The 18,279-nt window shown below is 47.1% G+C and overlaps 2 protein-coding genes across 2 annotated transcripts; one reads left to right on the plus strand and one right to left on the minus strand.

The window, feature by feature from the left end:
- cebpg (CCAAT enhancer binding protein gamma) lies at window positions 1–462 on the minus strand (the record flags this gene model as incomplete). Its single annotated transcript, XM_080493017.1, has 1 exon — window positions 1–462. The coding sequence occupies one exon, from the start codon at window positions 460–462 to the stop codon at window positions 1–3; it is 462 nt and encodes a 153-aa protein (XP_080349143.1).
- A 12,634-nt stretch (window positions 463–13,096) lies between these two features.
- On the plus strand, window positions 13,097–14,451 carry cebpa (CCAAT enhancer binding protein alpha). Its single transcript, XM_080492979.1, has one exon. It carries the CDS (start codon window positions 13,535–13,537, stop codon window positions 14,429–14,431), a length of 897 nt encoding a protein of 298 aa, XP_080349105.1. The 5' UTR covers window positions 13,097–13,534; the 3' UTR covers window positions 14,432–14,451.
- The last annotated feature ends 3,828 nt before the right edge of the window (window positions 14,452–18,279 follow it).

Below are 18,279 nucleotides of genomic sequence, written 5' to 3' on the forward strand. Positions count from 1 at the left end.
TCACTGCCCGCCGGCGGCCGTGCTGTTGGGTGCAGGGCTGGCGCCCTCTGTGCCGGGCGGCTGCACGTTGTCAGCCAGGTTGTGGGCGTGCTCCAGGAAGAGGTCTTTGAGCACGCTCAGCTCCTTGCTCAGCAGCTTGATCTTGGCCTCCAGCCGCTCGTTCTCCTCCTTCAGCTCGTTGACGCGCTGCTGCGTGTCCATCGCCTTCTGCTTGCTGCGCATGCGGCTCTTCTTCACCGCCAGGTTGTTGCGCTCACGGCGCTGCCGGTACTCCTCGCTCTCCTTGTCTGCGGGGGGCTTCTTCATATTGCTGGAGGGGACGGCCTTACCGCCGCTGGCGTTGGGGTGGGCGGGGATGAGCTGTGGGACCTGTTGCAGGGAGGAGGCGTGGGCCTGGCTCTGGATGACGCTCACGCCGTTGTGGTCAGCTGTGGTGATTTTCGCCTGCGACAGCCGGCTCATTTGAATGTGATGCCTTCAGGTGCGGATGTCGGACTTTGGGTCTCCTCAGGCGTGGAAACGGGACCAGATCCTACAGGTGGGCGGAGCCTGAGGGGACGAGACAGACACCAGTTACTGGAAGGGAACCTGAGGAACCAGGAAGTGTTTCAGCCCGAGCAGAACCGACTAGCTGACGCCAGCATTAGCATCAAAGCTAACCACAACGTTTCACACACAAACTGTTCAGGCTTCATTTCCACTGTTAAAAACTACCAAGTTGGATTTTTATTACTGTGACTGTCAAAATAAAAGTACCAAGTAGGATTGTTATTTTTGTGACTGCCAAAATAAAAGTACCAAGTATTATTGTTTTTACGGTGACTGTCAAAACAAAAGTATCAAGTCAGATCATGGTAGCTGCACTCTGATTTGTCACATAACATTAGCTGCGCTCTTATTGGGCGGCTGGTTGCTATGCAGCGGCTCCGCTGTGCTCACTGAAAAGCGCTCCGGGTGAAACAGCGGAGGGTTGCCTACTGTTGCATCATCGTCCGCGGCTCTTTGTACGGACGGAGGGGAACTCCGGAGTCATGCGGGGCTACGTTACAATCACCACTTTCTCCTTTACTCCAATCATCTTTGACAAACAACTGAAACCCCACAATCGCCCCGATGGGGCGGGTGACGCCGAAGTCGCCGCTCCCCGTCACAAAACCACCCGTTTCTCGACAGCTCAACTACTTTCCATGTCAACTTCGCCGACTGGCGTGCGGCGAGCCCCGTGAGCACGGAGCCGGTCCCCGGGAGCAGAGTTGTGAAGGACGGACTGAATCAGAGTCGTTCTCCCCCGAGGAGCTCGGAGCCTGTTAGCCTGTTAGCTTCTGCCGCTAACGACCAGCAAACCGCGACATGCTCCTTTTCTCTGCCCGCGGGGAGCTCGAAGTGCGGCTTACCTTCACAAGGCAGCCGGGGAACGAACCATCCGTTTAAAGTGAGAAAAGTTCGAACCGAAACTTGAGCTTTAATCCGTCTCCGAGCGCGATGACTGTTTTTGTTTGGAACATGGAGAGCTGTGGATTGCGAAATCTCTTTCACCATGTACGGCAATGTCCGGGACTGGCCAATCACAGGCGAGGAGGCGGCGGCCTACACGGCGCCTGGCCAATCACAGAACAGCAGCAGGCGAAGTGATGCAATGCACCCTGTGATTGACATATGCTGGAGCCAATCAGGCGCGCCTGTGTCCTGTCAGTTTTGTTTATGTAACATGAAGTTGGTCAAATGAGTTCAAACATGCATGACGTCATCAGCGAAAGAACCACACCGAAACCAATGACGTCATTATGTTTTTTTTAAATAAAGGAAATTATTTTGACGACAAAATGTTAGCTTCTTTTGTGTGTGTGTGTGTGTGTGTGTGTGTGTGTGTGTGTGTGTGTGTGTGTGTGTGTGTGTGTGTGTGTGTGTGTGTGTGTGTGTGTGTGTGTGTGTGTGTGTGTGTGTGTGTGTGTGTGTGTGTGAATGGGTGATTATAAAATGCTGGACATCAGAGGGGATCACGACGACACACCATAAACACTTTGAAACAGGAGGGTTTGTTTATGATGGTTCAACATCTTTAAAATCTGTTCACAAGTTGGAGGATTACAAACTGCTCACGATGACTTAGTTAGGTTTCGGTTGGTAATTACATCAGATTATATATATTTCAACTTCTAAACTGGATTAGATATGCTACAAACGAGATTAAATGAGTTATAACTGGTTTAGTCGAGATTGTTAAGACGCACAATAAACCAGGTTACACGAGTGATAACTGCTTCAGAAGCTTTAGAAACTAATTAAAACTTGATATTTTAATCTGAAATAGTTAAGAGCATTAGCCACAGTATGTGTCGGTATGGTTAATTATGAGACTTATTTACACAGCAATAATTTACCTGAGGGGATCCTTTCTTTCTTTCTGTCTGTCTGTCTGTCTGTCTGTCTGTCTGTCTTTCTTTCTTTCTTTCTTTCTTTCTTTCTTTCTTTCTTTCTTTCTACTGGTTCAAGGAGTCATTATGCCAAAGGTTTTCCAGCAGTCCTACTCGTCCCCATACCTGGACTGACGTCCCAGAAGTGAAGACAGTCTGTCCTCTGTCTCCCTGGCTTGTTCCAGGTTTTAAAAAGTGTGTTGCTCCAAGCAGCCACTCAGGAATCAAACCCTATATAGTGTCATCGGGGGTTTAGCCAATCCCAATCAAGGTCGGCCCTCCCTTTGACTCCTCCCACAATTAGGCAGCTCTGCTCTGGCACATGGCACCACCAGAGGAAGTACTTCCTCCTCTTCCCAAGATGGGCATGTGTGGGCGGAGCCAGTCCGGCTCACACAGACACAGCAGATTCTGAATGCAGCTCCTATGATCCAATATTCAAATGAGGAAAATCAAGGAGGAGCTAGAAACTTAGAATACTGAAGGTTTCTGGAGCGACCAGACCAGGAGGAGGAGGAGAACAGGAGGAGGAGGACAGGAGGAGGAGGAGGAGAACAGGAGGAGGAGGAGGAGAACAGGAGGAGGAGGAGAACAGGAGGAGGAGGAGGAGACCAGGAGGTGAACAGGAGGAGGAGGAGGAGGAGAACAGGAGGAGGAGGAGGAGGAGGAGGAGGAGAACAGGAGGAGGAGGTGAACAGGAGGAGGAGGAGGAGACCAGGAGGAGGAGGAGGAGGAGGAGGAGGAGAACAGGAGGAGGAGGTGAACAGGAGGAGGAGGAGGAGACCAGGAGGTGAACAGGAGGAGGAGGAGGAGGAGAACAGGAGGAGGAGGAGGAGAACAGGAGGAGGAGGAGGAGGAGAACAGGAGGAGGAGGAGAACAGGAGGAGGAGGTGAACAGGAGGAGGAGGAGGAGGAGGAGGAGAACAGGAGGAGGAGAACAGGAGGAGGAGGAGAACAGGAGAAGGAGGAGAACAGGAGGAGGAGGTCAAGTCAAGTGAAGTCAGCTTTATTGATTTATTTATACAGCACTTTAAAGCAGTTGTGGCTGAGGCCAAAGTGCTTTACAATAGAAGAGAAAATAAAAAAGTACAGCAAAGAGTAAAAACAGTGAAATACAATAAACAAACAATAAAACCAGGGACAGAGTCTCAAACATGGTTAAAAACCAAGGAATAGAAGTGGGTTTTAAGATGAGTTTTAAAAGTGGACAGTGAGGGGGGGGGCTGTCTGACGGGCAGTGGAGCTCATTCCACAACAGAGGGGCTGCAACAGAAAAGGCTCTGTCCCCTCTGAGCTTTGGTTTGGACCTCCAGATGAAGCTGATCAGCTGACCGGAGGCACCGAGCAGGGGTGTAGGGGTGGAGCAGCTCAGAGAGGTAGGGCGGGGCAAGACCATTCAGGGATTTAAAAACAAATAAAAGAGGTGAGCAGCAGGAGGGTAGGAGAACTTTAAGATGGGTTTGGTAGTGGTTAATGTCTTTTCTAAACTAGTTGTGATGAGTGATCACTGGTTTAGAAGAGCTGTCACAGGTTGAGGTAATAAACAGGGGGTTACAGTTTACAGGGGGTTTTCACCAGTGAACTAGAGCCGCTCACTAAAATTCTCCAAGAGTGTCTGGCTGCAGGACCTCCACTCTCAGGCTTCTCCAGGATGTGCTCATTTAAAATTAAATGCGACAATTCAAAATAAAATGCGACAGAATGAAATGCAAACTACTTTCTTGAATGTAGTACAGTATAAATCGTTTTTGCCTTTTTATCTATATAGCACATGTAGCCTGAGTATTTATGCAAATAAATGATAGTATATTATACTATTTCTGAATGTATACCATACGATCATTTATGGCCACAAATGATAATATGATATACAATCAGTAATAGTATCTTCCATGCAGTATTTTTGAAATGGAAAAAACTGCAGCAGAGCTCATGACTTGAACAGTTTAGGATTACGATGTGAAAAATCATAAGTCTATACGCCGACGATTTAGAGTTTAATCTTTTATAAATTGCATTGTTTATTTCACACATGCACAAAATCAAAGAAACAGTTCATAATAATCAAAATATTACTCACCAAACAAAGAAAAGAAAGATGTATAACTTATCAAATCCCACCCCCTCGCCATAAATACGAGCAAGTTTTTTTATTGTATAAAGGTGGGCGATATGTACAGTATCTCACAAAAGTGAGTTCAGCCCTCACACTTCTGAAGATTTTTTATTATATCTTTTGATGAGACACTGAAGTGAAGACATTACACCTGGGACAATGTCAATAGATCTACTACCTTAGAGGTCCACCGTACAAATGAAGTGAAATATAAAGTACTCCATAAAGAAACAATACAAAGGAGAAAACACAAAAAGTCAAAACAATTTTATTATTCTTTATTCGGTCATCTGTGTGGCATTCGCAATGTCCCTGAAAATGTCTTTTGTCAACGATTTCTTAACAAAATGTCCACATGTCCAATATTATAGAAAACAAATTTAAATGGCTCGTATGAAGGGCCTGTTCCTGCTCCATGTCCAGTACTGAAGGGCCTGTTCCTGCTCCCTCATGTCCAGTACTGAAGGGCCTGTTCCTGCTCCATGTCCAGTACTGAAGGGCCTGTTCCTGCTCCATGTCCTGTACTGAAGGGCCTGTTCCTGCTCCCTCATGTCCAGTACTGAAGGGCCTGTTCCTGCTCCATGTCCAGTATTGAAGGGCCTGTTCTTGCTCCATGTCCAGTACTGAAGGGCCTGTTCCTGCTCCATGTCCAGTACTGAAGGGCCTGTTCCTGCTCCCTCATGTCCAGTACTGAAGGGCCTGTTCCTGCTCCCTCATGTCCAGTACTGAAGGGCCTGTTCCTGCTCCATGTACAGTATTGAAGGGCCTGTTCCTGCTCCATGTCCAGTACTGAAGGGCCTGTTCCTGCTTCCCCATGTTCAGTACTGAAGGGCCTGTTCCTGCTCCCTCATGTCCAGTACTGAAGGGCCTGTTCCTGCTCCATGTCCAGTACTGAAGGGCCTGTTCCTGCTCCCTCATGTCCAGTACTGAAGGGCCTGTTCCTGCTCCATGTCCAGTATTGAAGGGCCTGTTCCTGCTCCATGTCCAGTACTGAAGGGCCTGTTCCTGCTCCATGTCCAGTATTGAAGGACCTGTTCCTGCTCCATGTCCAGCACTGAAGGGCCTGTTTCTGCTCCATGTCCAGTATTGAAGGGCCTGTTCCTGCTCCATGTCCAGTACTGAAGGGCCTGTTCCTGCTCCATGTCCAGTATTGAAGGGCCTGTTCCTGCTCCATGTCCATTACTGAAGGGCCTGTTCCTGCTTCCCCATGTTCAGTACTGAAGGGGCTGTTCCTGCTCCATGTCCAGTATTGAAGGGCCTGTTCCTGCTCCATGTCCAGTACTGAAGGGCCTGTTCCTGCTTCCCCATGTTCAGTACTGAAGGGCCTGTTCCTGCTTCCCCATGTCCAGTATTGAAGGGCCTGTTCCTGCTCCCTCATGTCCAGTATTGAAGGGCCTGTTCCTGCTCCCTCATGTCCAGTACTGAAGGGCCTGTTCCTGCTTCCCCATGTTCAGTACTGAAGGGCCTGTTCCTGCTTCCCCATGTCCAGTATTGAAGGGCCTGTTCCTGCTCCATGTCCAGCACTGAAGGGCCTGTTCCTGCTCCATGTCCAGTACTGAAGGGCCTGTTCCTGCTCCATGTCCAGTACTGAAGGGCCTGTTCCTGCTCCCTCATGTCCAGTACTGAAGGGCCTGTTCCTGCTCCATGTCCAGTACTGAAGGGCCTGTTCCTGCTCCATGTCCAGTACTGAAGGGCCTGTTCCTGCTCCCTCATGTCCAGTACTGAAGGGCCTGTTCCTGCTCCCTCATGTCCAGTACTGAAGGGCCTGTTCCTGCTCCATGTCCAGTACTGAAGGGCCTGTTCCTGCTCCATGTCCAGTACTGAAGGGCCTGTTCCTGCTCCCTCATGTCCAGTACTGAAGGGCCTGTTCCTGCTCCCTCATGTCCAGTACTGAAGGGCCTGTTCCTGCTCCATGTCCAGTACTGAAGGGCCTGTTCCTGCTCCATGTCCAGTACTGAAGGCAGGTCAACTCGTCCAGTAAATAGGTTCATGTTCTCCTGAACCCACTTTGCTGCACGTCTGCAGTCACCAACAATCCCTGATTCATACGTGTCCTCTGGAAAAGACAGACGGGAAAATGATCTTTGCAATGCTGCATCAATAGTATTCGACAGACAGAGACTGTGAGACAAGACTCCTCTTCCACTGTCTCACCACCTGGTGGAGTGACGTCCAATCTGTAAGAAACATTAGTGCACTGCTCTTCTTAAAACATACAGACACACATAAACACGTTTCAATACTCAAACACAAGCGAGACACTATGAGGGTTGTTCAGTAATCCACACTGACATTATATTAGTCGTTTCAAGAAAGATTGATTGTTGCTTCAAAACCTTCCAGACATTTGAACTCAACATGTGTGAAAGAAGAAGACAACAAAACAAAACAACACAACTTATATAAAACTAATGTTTTTTATGAACATTTGATAATGTTTAGCAATAAAAGTTAAATGTCACAGGAGCATCATTACTTACAGAGAGCAGGGAGTGAGCAGGGAGTGAGCAGGGAGTGAGCAAGGAGTGAGCAGGGAGTGAGCAGGGTTCCACACAGGAACCACAATGGCGTCTTTGACTGGAGCATCGTTCTAATAAAAAGGAATCTTTTGAATGAAAACAGTGAAAATGCTTCAGAATTATGATTTGATATAAAATCAGTATGACGTGGTACACCGAGGGGTAACGTGTTGAGTGTGTTTCAGGCTGTTGGTTGTCGTCATGTTGGTACGTCATAGAGATCAACCACAAAGATGCTTTTCCCCTTTGGAATACATGGCCAATGTAAACACATACCATATAAAATATTTATTAAAATAAAGGAGACAATTAAAAGCAGCCACTGTTTTCAATCACTACTGGATTAATATTACTCCTGCATTTGATTTAGCTTAATTTCTTTACTTCAACTGATTAAGGTTGAGTTATTTTTAACAACTTTAGATCCTAATATGAAGTAGAGTAATGAATCATGTTGCTTTACATGATTTGTTGATACTTTGTCCTGTGAGAACCACGCTTCTCTAAAACCTTCTCTAAAACCTTCACAAGCTGAGAAAAACACCTTTTCTACTTCATTTCAATGCTTTAGCTACTGCATGGAGGCTCCATCGCTTGCTGTACTCTTTGCAAACTGTTTCACTCATCGGATATACGAAGTTACTTTTCGTTATGTTCTGAAAAAGGTTAAACCTGCGGTGCTTTAACGCTATCCACCGTTACTCAGCTTTAAAATGACACGTAACTTAAACCTCTGGTGGACACGCTGCTGTTTGCCATCATCAATATATGTTAGTTTACGGCAGGTCTATCAACGACGAGCACATGCAGGAAACCATACATTCATAACTTTATCAGGAAATTTACAAGTAGCAACTTACCGCTATGTAGCTCGCGCCTGCGCGTTCGTGTTAAATATTTTGTCATGAGGTTTGGTGGCTTCAACACCAGAAACTAAACTATAACTCAAAAATGATCATTGAAATAAAAAAATAAAAAAAAAACTTTTATAAAGTCACTGAAGCACAAAACAGGTCCTGAAAGATACGTACGCCACGTCGAACACAAAGTTTGTATCTATATAAATAAACTTAGCTGGAGAACGTTGGTACCGGTACGACAACTTAGAACCTTGAGCAGCACATTCTGGAGACGAGGAACCTGGTGGTGCTGATGGTGAGGTGGAGAATTGAACCAGATTCATCTCATCCATTTATCATCTTCAAATATCAGACTTATTGATCCATGTGATCATAAACAGCCGAGCTGCAGAGTTCTAGATGTTTCTTTAGTGGAACGTTACTGCTGAATCAGCAGAACCATGTTCATATGTCAAACCTTCATCTTCAAATGATCCAGAGGATAGAACTGATTGATTATCAATGATCCAGAGGATAGAACTGATTGATTATCAATGATCCAGAGGACAGAACTGATTGATTATCAATGATCCAGAGGACAGAACTGATTGATTATCAATAGTGACAAAGTGAGTAACAATCAGTCTAATCCCAGAGTAAACACATAAATAGTGCGGTGACAGTCGTGAGTAAAGCTGCAGTGTGGATGTTCTGCTGTTGTGTAAAAACTGGTTCCCGTCCTCTGGAGCTCACTGATTGAGTGTCTCCAGTCTCTGGGGACGTCTGTTCTTTTATTAGGATTTACAGCTATAAGGTACAAATATACTAAACTATGTACACGGTAACAACTACAGTGAGTCTCTGGGAAAGTCTCATGCTAAAAAACTGCAATTGAGATGATTTACCAACGAGTTACATGTAAAATAAAGAAATGATCGATTTTATATTTCTTATTCTATTATTATACAGACGTGATCGGTGATACAGTTTAGGATATTTTTACTAGGGATGTCCCGATCACACTTTTTTGCCCCCGATACGATCCAATTTTTCAGAATTGAGTATCGACCGATACCGATACTTACCCGATCAGATACTTACATTGCTATTGCAAATATACTCAACAGTCTATTTTTGGAGCGACTAAGATGTCTGAAGCTAAAAGCACTATTGGCAGAAGCTTTGTTTACCTAGAAATTATTGTAAAACTCACTTATTGAATCAAAATTCTTCTCAGAATGACTTAAACATAAATACTCTCAGGCTCCAATGTAACTTCTTTGTGTATTAAATTCCAGTTTACCTTAAAGCAGTATGAGAGGTTTGACCTGAATGTCACTAAACATTTACATTTCAATGTGAATTATAAACACTTCATTCCACTTCAAAGTGGTAAAACCTGTTTGACAAAAGTACTCTGAACATAGTACTGTCAAAAACTTATTCAGAATATCCCAGTCTCCCTTCAAACTAGAGGAACCTTCTGGCTTATTTTTTTCACCATATTGCTCCCCTGTGGGTACTTATCTTTTATTTTAAAATCCTTTATTTTAAAGCTTTTTCTTTACTTGTTGTTGTGAACTGAGGAACATCCACACGATGAAGAAACAATCTTTGTTCTCCCTGTCCTTCTCCCAAAGAACCTCCGTCCACACCTCACTATGAACACGGCTCAACACGAGGCTTCAGGGCATGTAGTACACATGCCAGGCCTTTAGGGGCACTGTGACTCACCAAACAATAAAAACGCAAAAGAAGACAGAACACATAGAAATTTAGAGGTAGACTCCTGCACATAAACACATAAACCACTATATATAACTCTAGTTTTATAGGTCTATGGCCCCGCTCCGCCTGCTTCTAGCTTCTGCAGCTCCACCCGAGCTTCTAGTCCCTGATTGTTCTGGTTATTAGGTGACGTAGAGGACCGCGTTTCTTTTTTTTTTTTTCTAGATCGGCGGGGTGATCGGCTGGATTTGCCAATTCCCGATCACTCACAAATTACAGATATCGGCTCCGATATCGGGACATCCCTAATTTTTACTTTATGGCTGTAAATCCTGATAAAAGCTGCTCATGGTACGGTCATGCACTCTGGACGCTCTGCTGCTGCAGACAGACGACCTCCACCCTCCTCCTCCACCCTCCTCCTCCTCCTCTAATGATTGAGGATAAAACACAAAGTCCACTGAGTCTTTTCACCGTCCCCGTTCAAATATTTAATTTATACATTTAATAAACAGATAAAACTACCATGATGTCACTCTCCTCCATGATGTCACTCTCCCCCATGATGTCACTCTCCTCCATGATGCCACTTTCCTTCATGATGTCACTCTCCTCTATGATGTCACTCTCCTCCATGATGTCACTCTCCTCTATGATGTCACTCTCCTCTATGATGTCACTCTCCTCCATGATGTCACTCTCCTCTATGATGTCACTCTCTTCCATGATGTCACTCTCCCCCACGATGTCACTCTCCTCCATGATGTCACTCTCCTCCATGATGTCACTCTCCCCATGATGTCACTCTCCCCTATGATGTCACTCTCCTTCACAATGTCACTCTCCCCCATGATGTCACTCTCCCCCATGATGTCACTCTCCTCCATGATGTCACTCTCCCCCATGATGTCACTCTCCTCCATGATGTCACTCTCCTCCATGATGCCACTTTCCTTCATGATGTCACTCTCCTCCATGATGCCACTCTCCTCCATGATGTCACTCTCCTTCACGATGCCACTCTCCCCCATGATGTCACTCTCCCCTATGATGTCACTCTCCTTCACGATGTCACTCTCCTCCATGATGTCACTCTCCTCCATGATGTCACTCTCCTCTGTCCTCCACCTTCAGATCAGGCTCTTCTCCTCCACCTCTACAGTCACTGATCTCTCAGACTCTCACACTATTTCCAGTAGTGATGTCGAGCTGCTGATCACTTATATTTTCTTTGATTAGTGATTCCACTACTGTGACACCAAATAATATCATCTGACCTCCACCTCCTCCATCACTATTTCTCACTCCGTAAAATTCCTTTTCTTCGTCTTTTCTGTCAGGATTTAGTGTCAAATGCCGGCGATCAACAGGCTGATTGACCACTGCTGGTAGAAAGTGGGCGTGTTGAGGGCGGGGCCTGAACGGAACCTTCCAGGTGGACTAGATCTATAAAAGGAAAGTGTGTGCAGATGTGCCTACGCACGGTTTTATAGATCCAAAAAACTTTTGGTGCACGCCATTCTCTGTTTTTGGGCACACAAACATTTTTAGGACGAATCTTATGAATGTTTTATAAATGAGGCCCCAGAGCACCGTGTGGAGTATTGCTGGTCGAATCGGAGGACTGTAGGAAGCAGGGCTCGGGGATTACTTTTCACAGGTAAGATGAAACATTATTATTGTTTGAACTTTGCGAATATAAACTTATTGTTCTGTATTTCTGTCCACCAGTGAACTCAGAGCAGCTGCCATGAGCTAGACTTTGTTTACAGCTTGTTCACCTGCTATTAGTCCAACTGAGACTTTATAAATTATGTGTTCCATAACACAGACTGAGATTACAGCTGACTCACAAATGCTATTGTAGAAATAAACCAAATATTGGTGGTATAACATGAACCAGCACATTTTACCAGGTGACACAGGCCGTATTGTTCACATGTAATTCTTTATCTTTTTAATTCTCTATCATAAATCACAAATCAGAACATTCTATTATTGTTTAGTTCACTATGAACATCAAAATACTCCAAACCATGTGTCCTGTATCAGACCTACATGTATGATGTTTGCAGGAAAGAAAACCAGGTGACGATCAGTTCAGTGTTCAGCGAGTTCTGATTGATTAAAGTCGCTGACACTTCATTACTCCTGCCAAGCAGATCAGACTGAGCGGAGCGGACAACCGGGCCAAGATGGTGGCGCCAGCGCTCGCCAGCGCCAATAGGTAGTAGCGTCTACTCTTTATTATACCTATGACTACACTGGCGTAGGTACCAGATCTGGCAACCCGGACAGATCTGGCACCGAGGCTTAACTGAACCTTGGAGCTGCTTCCTCATCGGAAGAGCCTGAGAGCTGGAAGCTCCGCCTCTATTCTACTGGTATCAAAACCTGGGAGCCTCCAGGGGGCAGCACTGAGAACCAAGTGTTCCACTGGATGGCATGGGACTAACAGTCTTTAACAGACTATGGAGCTCCTTATATAAGAAGGATTTTAAATTCTATAGTAGATTTGACAGGGGCCGATGAAGAGAAGCTGATGTTTGAGTGATTGATATCTCCTGCTTCCTGTCAGGACTCACTGCAATTCACCCTGATAACAGGGAGGTACAATCGTCTATCTGGAAGGAACAGATGATGGATTCGATCCTCGGCGTCATTCTGAGTCAACATGGCCCTGATGTCCGAGACATTCCAGGAGAAAGAAAACCGTCCTGCTGCAGACTTGGTTAATGTGGGAGCTGAAGGATCAGTCCTGGTCCACAGTAACTCCAGGCTCCTCCCAGTGGTACTGGAGGTCAAAGGTCAAACCATCCAGTGTTACTAGAAGTTTACATCATTTCTCTCTTAGATATAATAACCTTATTTTGATTTGAATGAAGTTTCTGAGATAAAGTCCTCTTCTGTGGAATTTAGTTTGTCTTCAATAAAATGGAACTGACACAGTCAATACAGGATCAATAGTTTCAACAGGATCAATAATCTCTACGGGATCAATCCATCTCAGTCAATCTCAGGATCAATAACAGGATCGATCCATGTTTGGTTGTAACTTGTGTTTCATCCACCAGAGGGCGCTGTAGTCCGCCTCCTTCAGGGACAGTTAACTCAAAATAGTGTGTGTGTGTGTGTGTGTGTGTGTGTGTGTGTGTGTGTGTGTGTGTGTGTGTGTGTGTGTGTGTGTGTGTGTGTGTGTGTGTGTGTGTGTGTGTGTGTGTGTGTGTGTGTTCATCTCTCAGCTTTTATCTGAGTCGTGACCTCTGACTGATTTCAGGCTGCAGGTTGAAGTCACGTGACCACTCAGAGTTCAGAAACTTTCCTGCATCAAACTGTGCGCGCGCGGGTGTGTGTGTGTGTGTGTGTGTGTGTGTGTGTGTGTGTGTGTGTGTGTGTGTGTGTGTGTGTGTGTGTGTGTCCGCCTTCTCCTCCTGCTATATAAACTCACTTTAACAGCCACGGCTCCACACCGCTCCAGGTCCTGGGCTCTCTCTCACTCTGACACTCTCCCGGCGTCAGTCTCGACTTCAGCCCGGCAGCCGCTTCACTGCGCCCCTCTCCCGGGTCAGTCTGCTTCTCAGTGTCCGGGCTCCAGCTCCTCTCCCGGGTCAGTCTGCTTCTCAGTGTCCGGGCTCCAGCTCCTCTCCCGGGTCAGTCTGCTTCTCAGTGTCCGGGCTCCAGCTCCTCTCCCGGGTCAGTCTGCTCCTCAGTGTCCGGGCTCCAGCTCCTCTCCCGGGTCAGTCTGCTCCTCAGTGTCCGGGCTCCAGCTCCTCTCCCGGGTCAGTCTGCTCCTCAGTGTCCGGGCTCCAGTCGCTCCCCCGGCACATGTCTGCGGCTTTTTGACCCCCTGGAGAGCCGACCCTCCGCACACTGGATTCCCGGAGCTGCTCGCCATGCCTTCCCGGGTTTAGGTTCTCCATGGAGCTGTCTAACCTGTACGAGGCGGCGCCCCGGCCCCAGCTGAGCAGCCTGATCCCCGGCCAGCAGCAGCCGCAGCCGCAGCCGCCGTCCTCCGGGTACCGAGACCCGGCGGAGCTTGGAGGAGACATCGGAGACAACGAGACCTCCATCGACCTGAGCGCCTACATCGACCCGGCGGCGTTCAACGACGACTTCCTGGCGGACCTGTTCCACCACAGCTCCCGGCAGGACAAGCTGAAGCTGTCCGGGGAGTTCGAGCCGGCTCCGGGGCCGCAGCAGCTCTACATGTCTGGATATCCGGAGTCCAAGCTGGAGCCGCTGTACGAGCAGCACCCGCCGCGGCTGCGCCCGGTGCCCATCAAGCAGGAGCCGCGGGACGACGACGACCTTCACTCGGGCATGCCGCCCACCTACCACCACCCGCACCCGCAGCCGTACCCGCAGCAGCACCCGCAGCAGCACCCGCACCTCCAGTACCAGATCGCGCACTGCGCGCAGACCACCATGCACCTCCAGCCGGGCCACCCGACCCCTCCACCGACCCCGGTGCCCAGCCCGCATCACCACCACCACCACCACCACCACCACCCGCAGCAGGGCGGCCTGAAGCTTCAGGCAGAGGCGCAGCGGGCGGCTGGAGGCAAACACAAGAAGCACGTGGACAAGAGCAGCCCGGAGTACCGGCTGCGGCGCGAGCGCAACAACGTGGCTGTGCGCAAGAGCCGCGACAAGGCTAAGATGCGCAACATGGAGACACAGCACAAGGTGGTGGAGCTGAGCACGGACAACGACCGGCTGCGGCGGCGGGTGGAGCACCTCACCCGGGAGCTCGACACGCTGCGGGGCATCTTCAGACAGCTGCCCGACGGGAACTTCAAACCGATGGGCAGCTGAGGGGCGGCGGACCGGACGGGACCCGGGAAGGGGGGGTGGGGGGTGTTACAGACGGACTGGACCCGGTAGAGGGGGTGTCGGCAGCTGGGGGGGCGGGGGGGCTTTGATGGAATTGTTGAGAACTGAAACTGCAAAATAGTTCAGCTAAAAAGCTTTGACCGTGGTGTTGGAAGCAGGTGAACCCCTTCTCACCTGGACCCCCCCCCCCCCCCCCCCCCGTGCCTTTTTTAAAGTTAAAGTTGATAAGCTGGTTGTTCCCGGTGCCTAATCCCCCCCACCCCCACGCCCAGCACACTGAACTGTGCTCCACTCTCCTCACACACCAGAGCAGCTAAGGGGTCAGACACTGGTGGGGGTGGGGGTGGGGGTTCTTTCTGGAGGGGCGGGGGTCTTTCTGGATTAGGGGGGGTGGGGAGTCTTTCTGGATTGGGGGGGGGGGGGGGGGGGGGGGTTCTGGGCGAGGGAGCATGTGGATTTGAGGGACTGCAAAATGTTCAGTTTTCCTCCCTGTGACGTTACAAATGTTCCTGATTAAAAAAACAAACATCTCCAAGATTTTATACTCAACCAGAAGAGATGTTCAGAATCAAACTGAGGAGTCCTCCAGGAACCAGGACCCAGTCCTCCAGGAACCAGGACCCAGTCCTCCAGCTACTGTTCATTTCATCAGTTTCAGTTTGATTGACTCTGAAGTCAGGACTCAGTTTGGGATCTGATGAAAACACGTTTTAGTTCAAAAACAAACAAACTCCAATCCCAACAAGTCGACACAACCAACAGCATTAGAAACTGATGAAGCTAAAGTTTGAACTCTTTGGGGTTAAATTCTCCTCAGCTGCTGCTCACATTGTGAAAGTGTTAAAAAAAAGAAGGTTATATTCTGAATTCTAAACAGGAAGTGAACATGAAAGACTGAAGCTGTGAAGACATTCCTGCCTGAAGTTCCTCCTCTCACCCTGGTATTCCCACTTCTCTTCTTCCTTCTCGCTTCATTCAAAGTGTTATTTGTCTCTCAGTTGGTCGAACAAAGATTTCCTTCACTTTATCAAATTCTCTTGAGCTGTGGTGACTTGTTGGGGTTTGGGGCTGAAGGTGATACCAAGTGGCCGCTTGCTCGGTTGGTTGGTTGGTTGCTGGTTGTTTGAACAGAAACATGGAGGCATTGCCCCTCGGTAATGGTTGCAGCTCTCTGATGCACTAATGGTCATCTTGGAAACACAATGGGTACTGATGAGGTGAATAAAAACGTGTTGTTGTTGTTTTGGTTGTTGTTGTTGTTGCAAAAGAGTGTTTCTATGCAAAGTGTCTCCTGGTGGCTCACATGGTGCCTTCTGATCTTCTCACGTCTCACCTCTGGACCTCCTGCCGGTCTGCAGGCAGAGGGAAGCACTTTGTTGTTGTTGTTTTTATAAACTCTTATTTGTTTGCTTGTTTGTTTGAAATTGTACATCTCAATAGTAAAATAAGCCTATATATGGAAATGTATATGAATAAATATCTACAGAAAAATCTGAATTATTCTAATAAAGAAGCTCATTTTATCAAAGTCTGACTGTTGCTCCTTGTGCAGCCGACACACACACACACACACACACACACACACACACACACACACACACACACACACACACACACACACACACACACACACACACACACACACACACACACACACACGTGCATGCACACACATGGTGTTTACATGTTTACACATTGTTCATATAGTGTTTAAAATATGTTTACACATTGTTTACTAATGGTTTACATGGTGTTTACACGGTGTTTACACATTGTTTACATGGGTTTACATTGTGTTTACTAATGGTTTACATGGTGTTTACATGGTGTTTACACATTGTTTACATGGGTTTATTTTGTGTTTACACATTGTTTACTAATGGTTTACATGGTGTTTACATGGTGTTTACATGGTGTTTATACATAGTTGACACAATATTCACTAGGTGTTTACACATCATTCACAAAGTATTTACATGATGTTTACACATTGTTTACACAGTGTTTACATTATGTTTACACAGTGTTTACGCAGTGTTCACACGATGTTTACATATTGTTTACATGGGGTTTACACAGTGTTTACATGATGTTTACACATTGTTTACATGGGGTGTACACAGTGTTTACATGATGTTTACACATTGTTTACATGGGGTTTACACACTGTTTACATGCTGTTTACATATTGTTTACGCAGTGTTCACATGATGTTTACATATTGTTTACATGGGGTTTACATGGTGTTTTGTGTTTTGGGTATTTGCAGTGTGTTTACACTGATGTTCTTGTGGTTGTGTAGTTGGTTTAGTTTGCAGTTAGACTCTGAACCTGAACAGAGTGGGGCGAGACCCCATTGTAATGTAAGGAATTCTTCTTCTTCTTCTTCTTCTTCTTCTTCTTCTTCTTCTTCTTCTTCTTCTTCTTCTTCTTCTTCTTCTTCTTCTTCTTCTTCTTCTTCTTCTTCTTCTTCTTCTTCTTCTTCTTCTTCTTCTTCTTCTTCTTCTTCTTCTTCTTCTTCTTCTTGTGATATAGGTGCGGGCCAATTAAAATGAATGGCGGGCCGCAGTTGGCCGTAGTTTGGACACCTGTACTCTAAACCCAACAGGAAGGCCGCCATTTGGCATTTACTGTGAAATTCTTGTGTTGAACTCTTCCGACAGGGTGAACCCAAAAGACCTAAAATTGATCTTATATATACAACAGTCCTTCACAATGAGAAGGCAATCAAAATTTTTACACAGAAGTCAAAGGGCGTGGCCATGGCAGCCTGCCAAAAATCTGATGGTTCGCAGAGAAACAGGAAGTGATGTGTAACTCTGCTCAACATACTGCAATGTGCCTGAAACTTTAAATGCTTGATGAAAGACCTCCCTTGATCAAATGTGGTGTTGTAAGTGTGAAATACATTGACGATGACTCACGGTGAAAGTTTTGATCAAAGGGTGTGTCCGTGGCGGCCTTGTCAACTTTAATGTGTTGGATCTGACAGACACAGGTCCTGCAGTGAGCTGCAGCCCCACCTGGTGTCCTGCTGAGGAATCTGACGCAAGCTGGCAAGCAAGGAGGCTGCTGGTTGGACTGAAGGTGGAGCAACGCTGAGTTTCTTTCCTCTCTCACTCATCATGTTTTACTATTACATATCACTGACATTTACCCCCCCCTCTCTCTCTCTCTCTCTCTCTCTCTCTCTCTCTCTCTCTCTCTCTCTCTCTCCTCCTCCTCCTCTGAGCCTGGTCCTCCAGGTTTCTCTGAAATGACTGTGTTGTATTTGGCACAATGTAAATAATGTTGAATTGAACTGAACCTCTTGAGCAATAATCTGTCCAGAGGGTCAGAGTCCAGAGGAAGAACCAACAGCAGAAAAAAGAAAGTATGAACATGCACAATATTCATTGGTTTCAATCATGGGCGGGGCTTTACAGCGCCACCTACAAACTTGGAAAGGTTCATGTAGAATCAATGGTTTGTCCATCTGATGAACGCCAAACCTCCTGGTGCACCAACTTACAACATGTGTGGCAGTGTGAGGACCCGTCATGTATGCCAGCGTGAGGACCCTTCATGTGTGGAAGTGTGAGGACCCATCATACATGTGTGGCAGTGTGAGGACCTGTGATGTGTGGCAATGTGAGGACCCGTCATGTGTGGCAGTGTGAGGACCCGTCATGTGTGGCAGTGTGAGGACCCATCATTCATGTGTGGCAGTGTGAAGACCCATCATGTGTGGCAGTTTGAGAACCCGTCCTGTGTGGCAGTGTGAGGACCTGTGATGTGTGGCAGTGTGAGGACCTGTGATGTGTGGCAATGTGAGGACCCGTCATGTGTGG

Source organism: Lipophrys pholis (genome assembly GCF_963383615.2).
Source record: "Lipophrys pholis genome assembly, chromosome: 2".
In the NCBI taxonomy this organism is placed as follows: domain Eukaryota; kingdom Metazoa; phylum Chordata; class Actinopteri; order Blenniiformes; family Blenniidae; genus Lipophrys; species Lipophrys pholis.

Excerpts from the sequence above, each read along its gene's own strand:
- cebpa (XM_080492979.1), top strand. The coding sequence starts at position 13,535 with ATGGAGCTGTCTAACCTGTACGAGGCGGCGCCCCGGCCCCAGCTGAGC.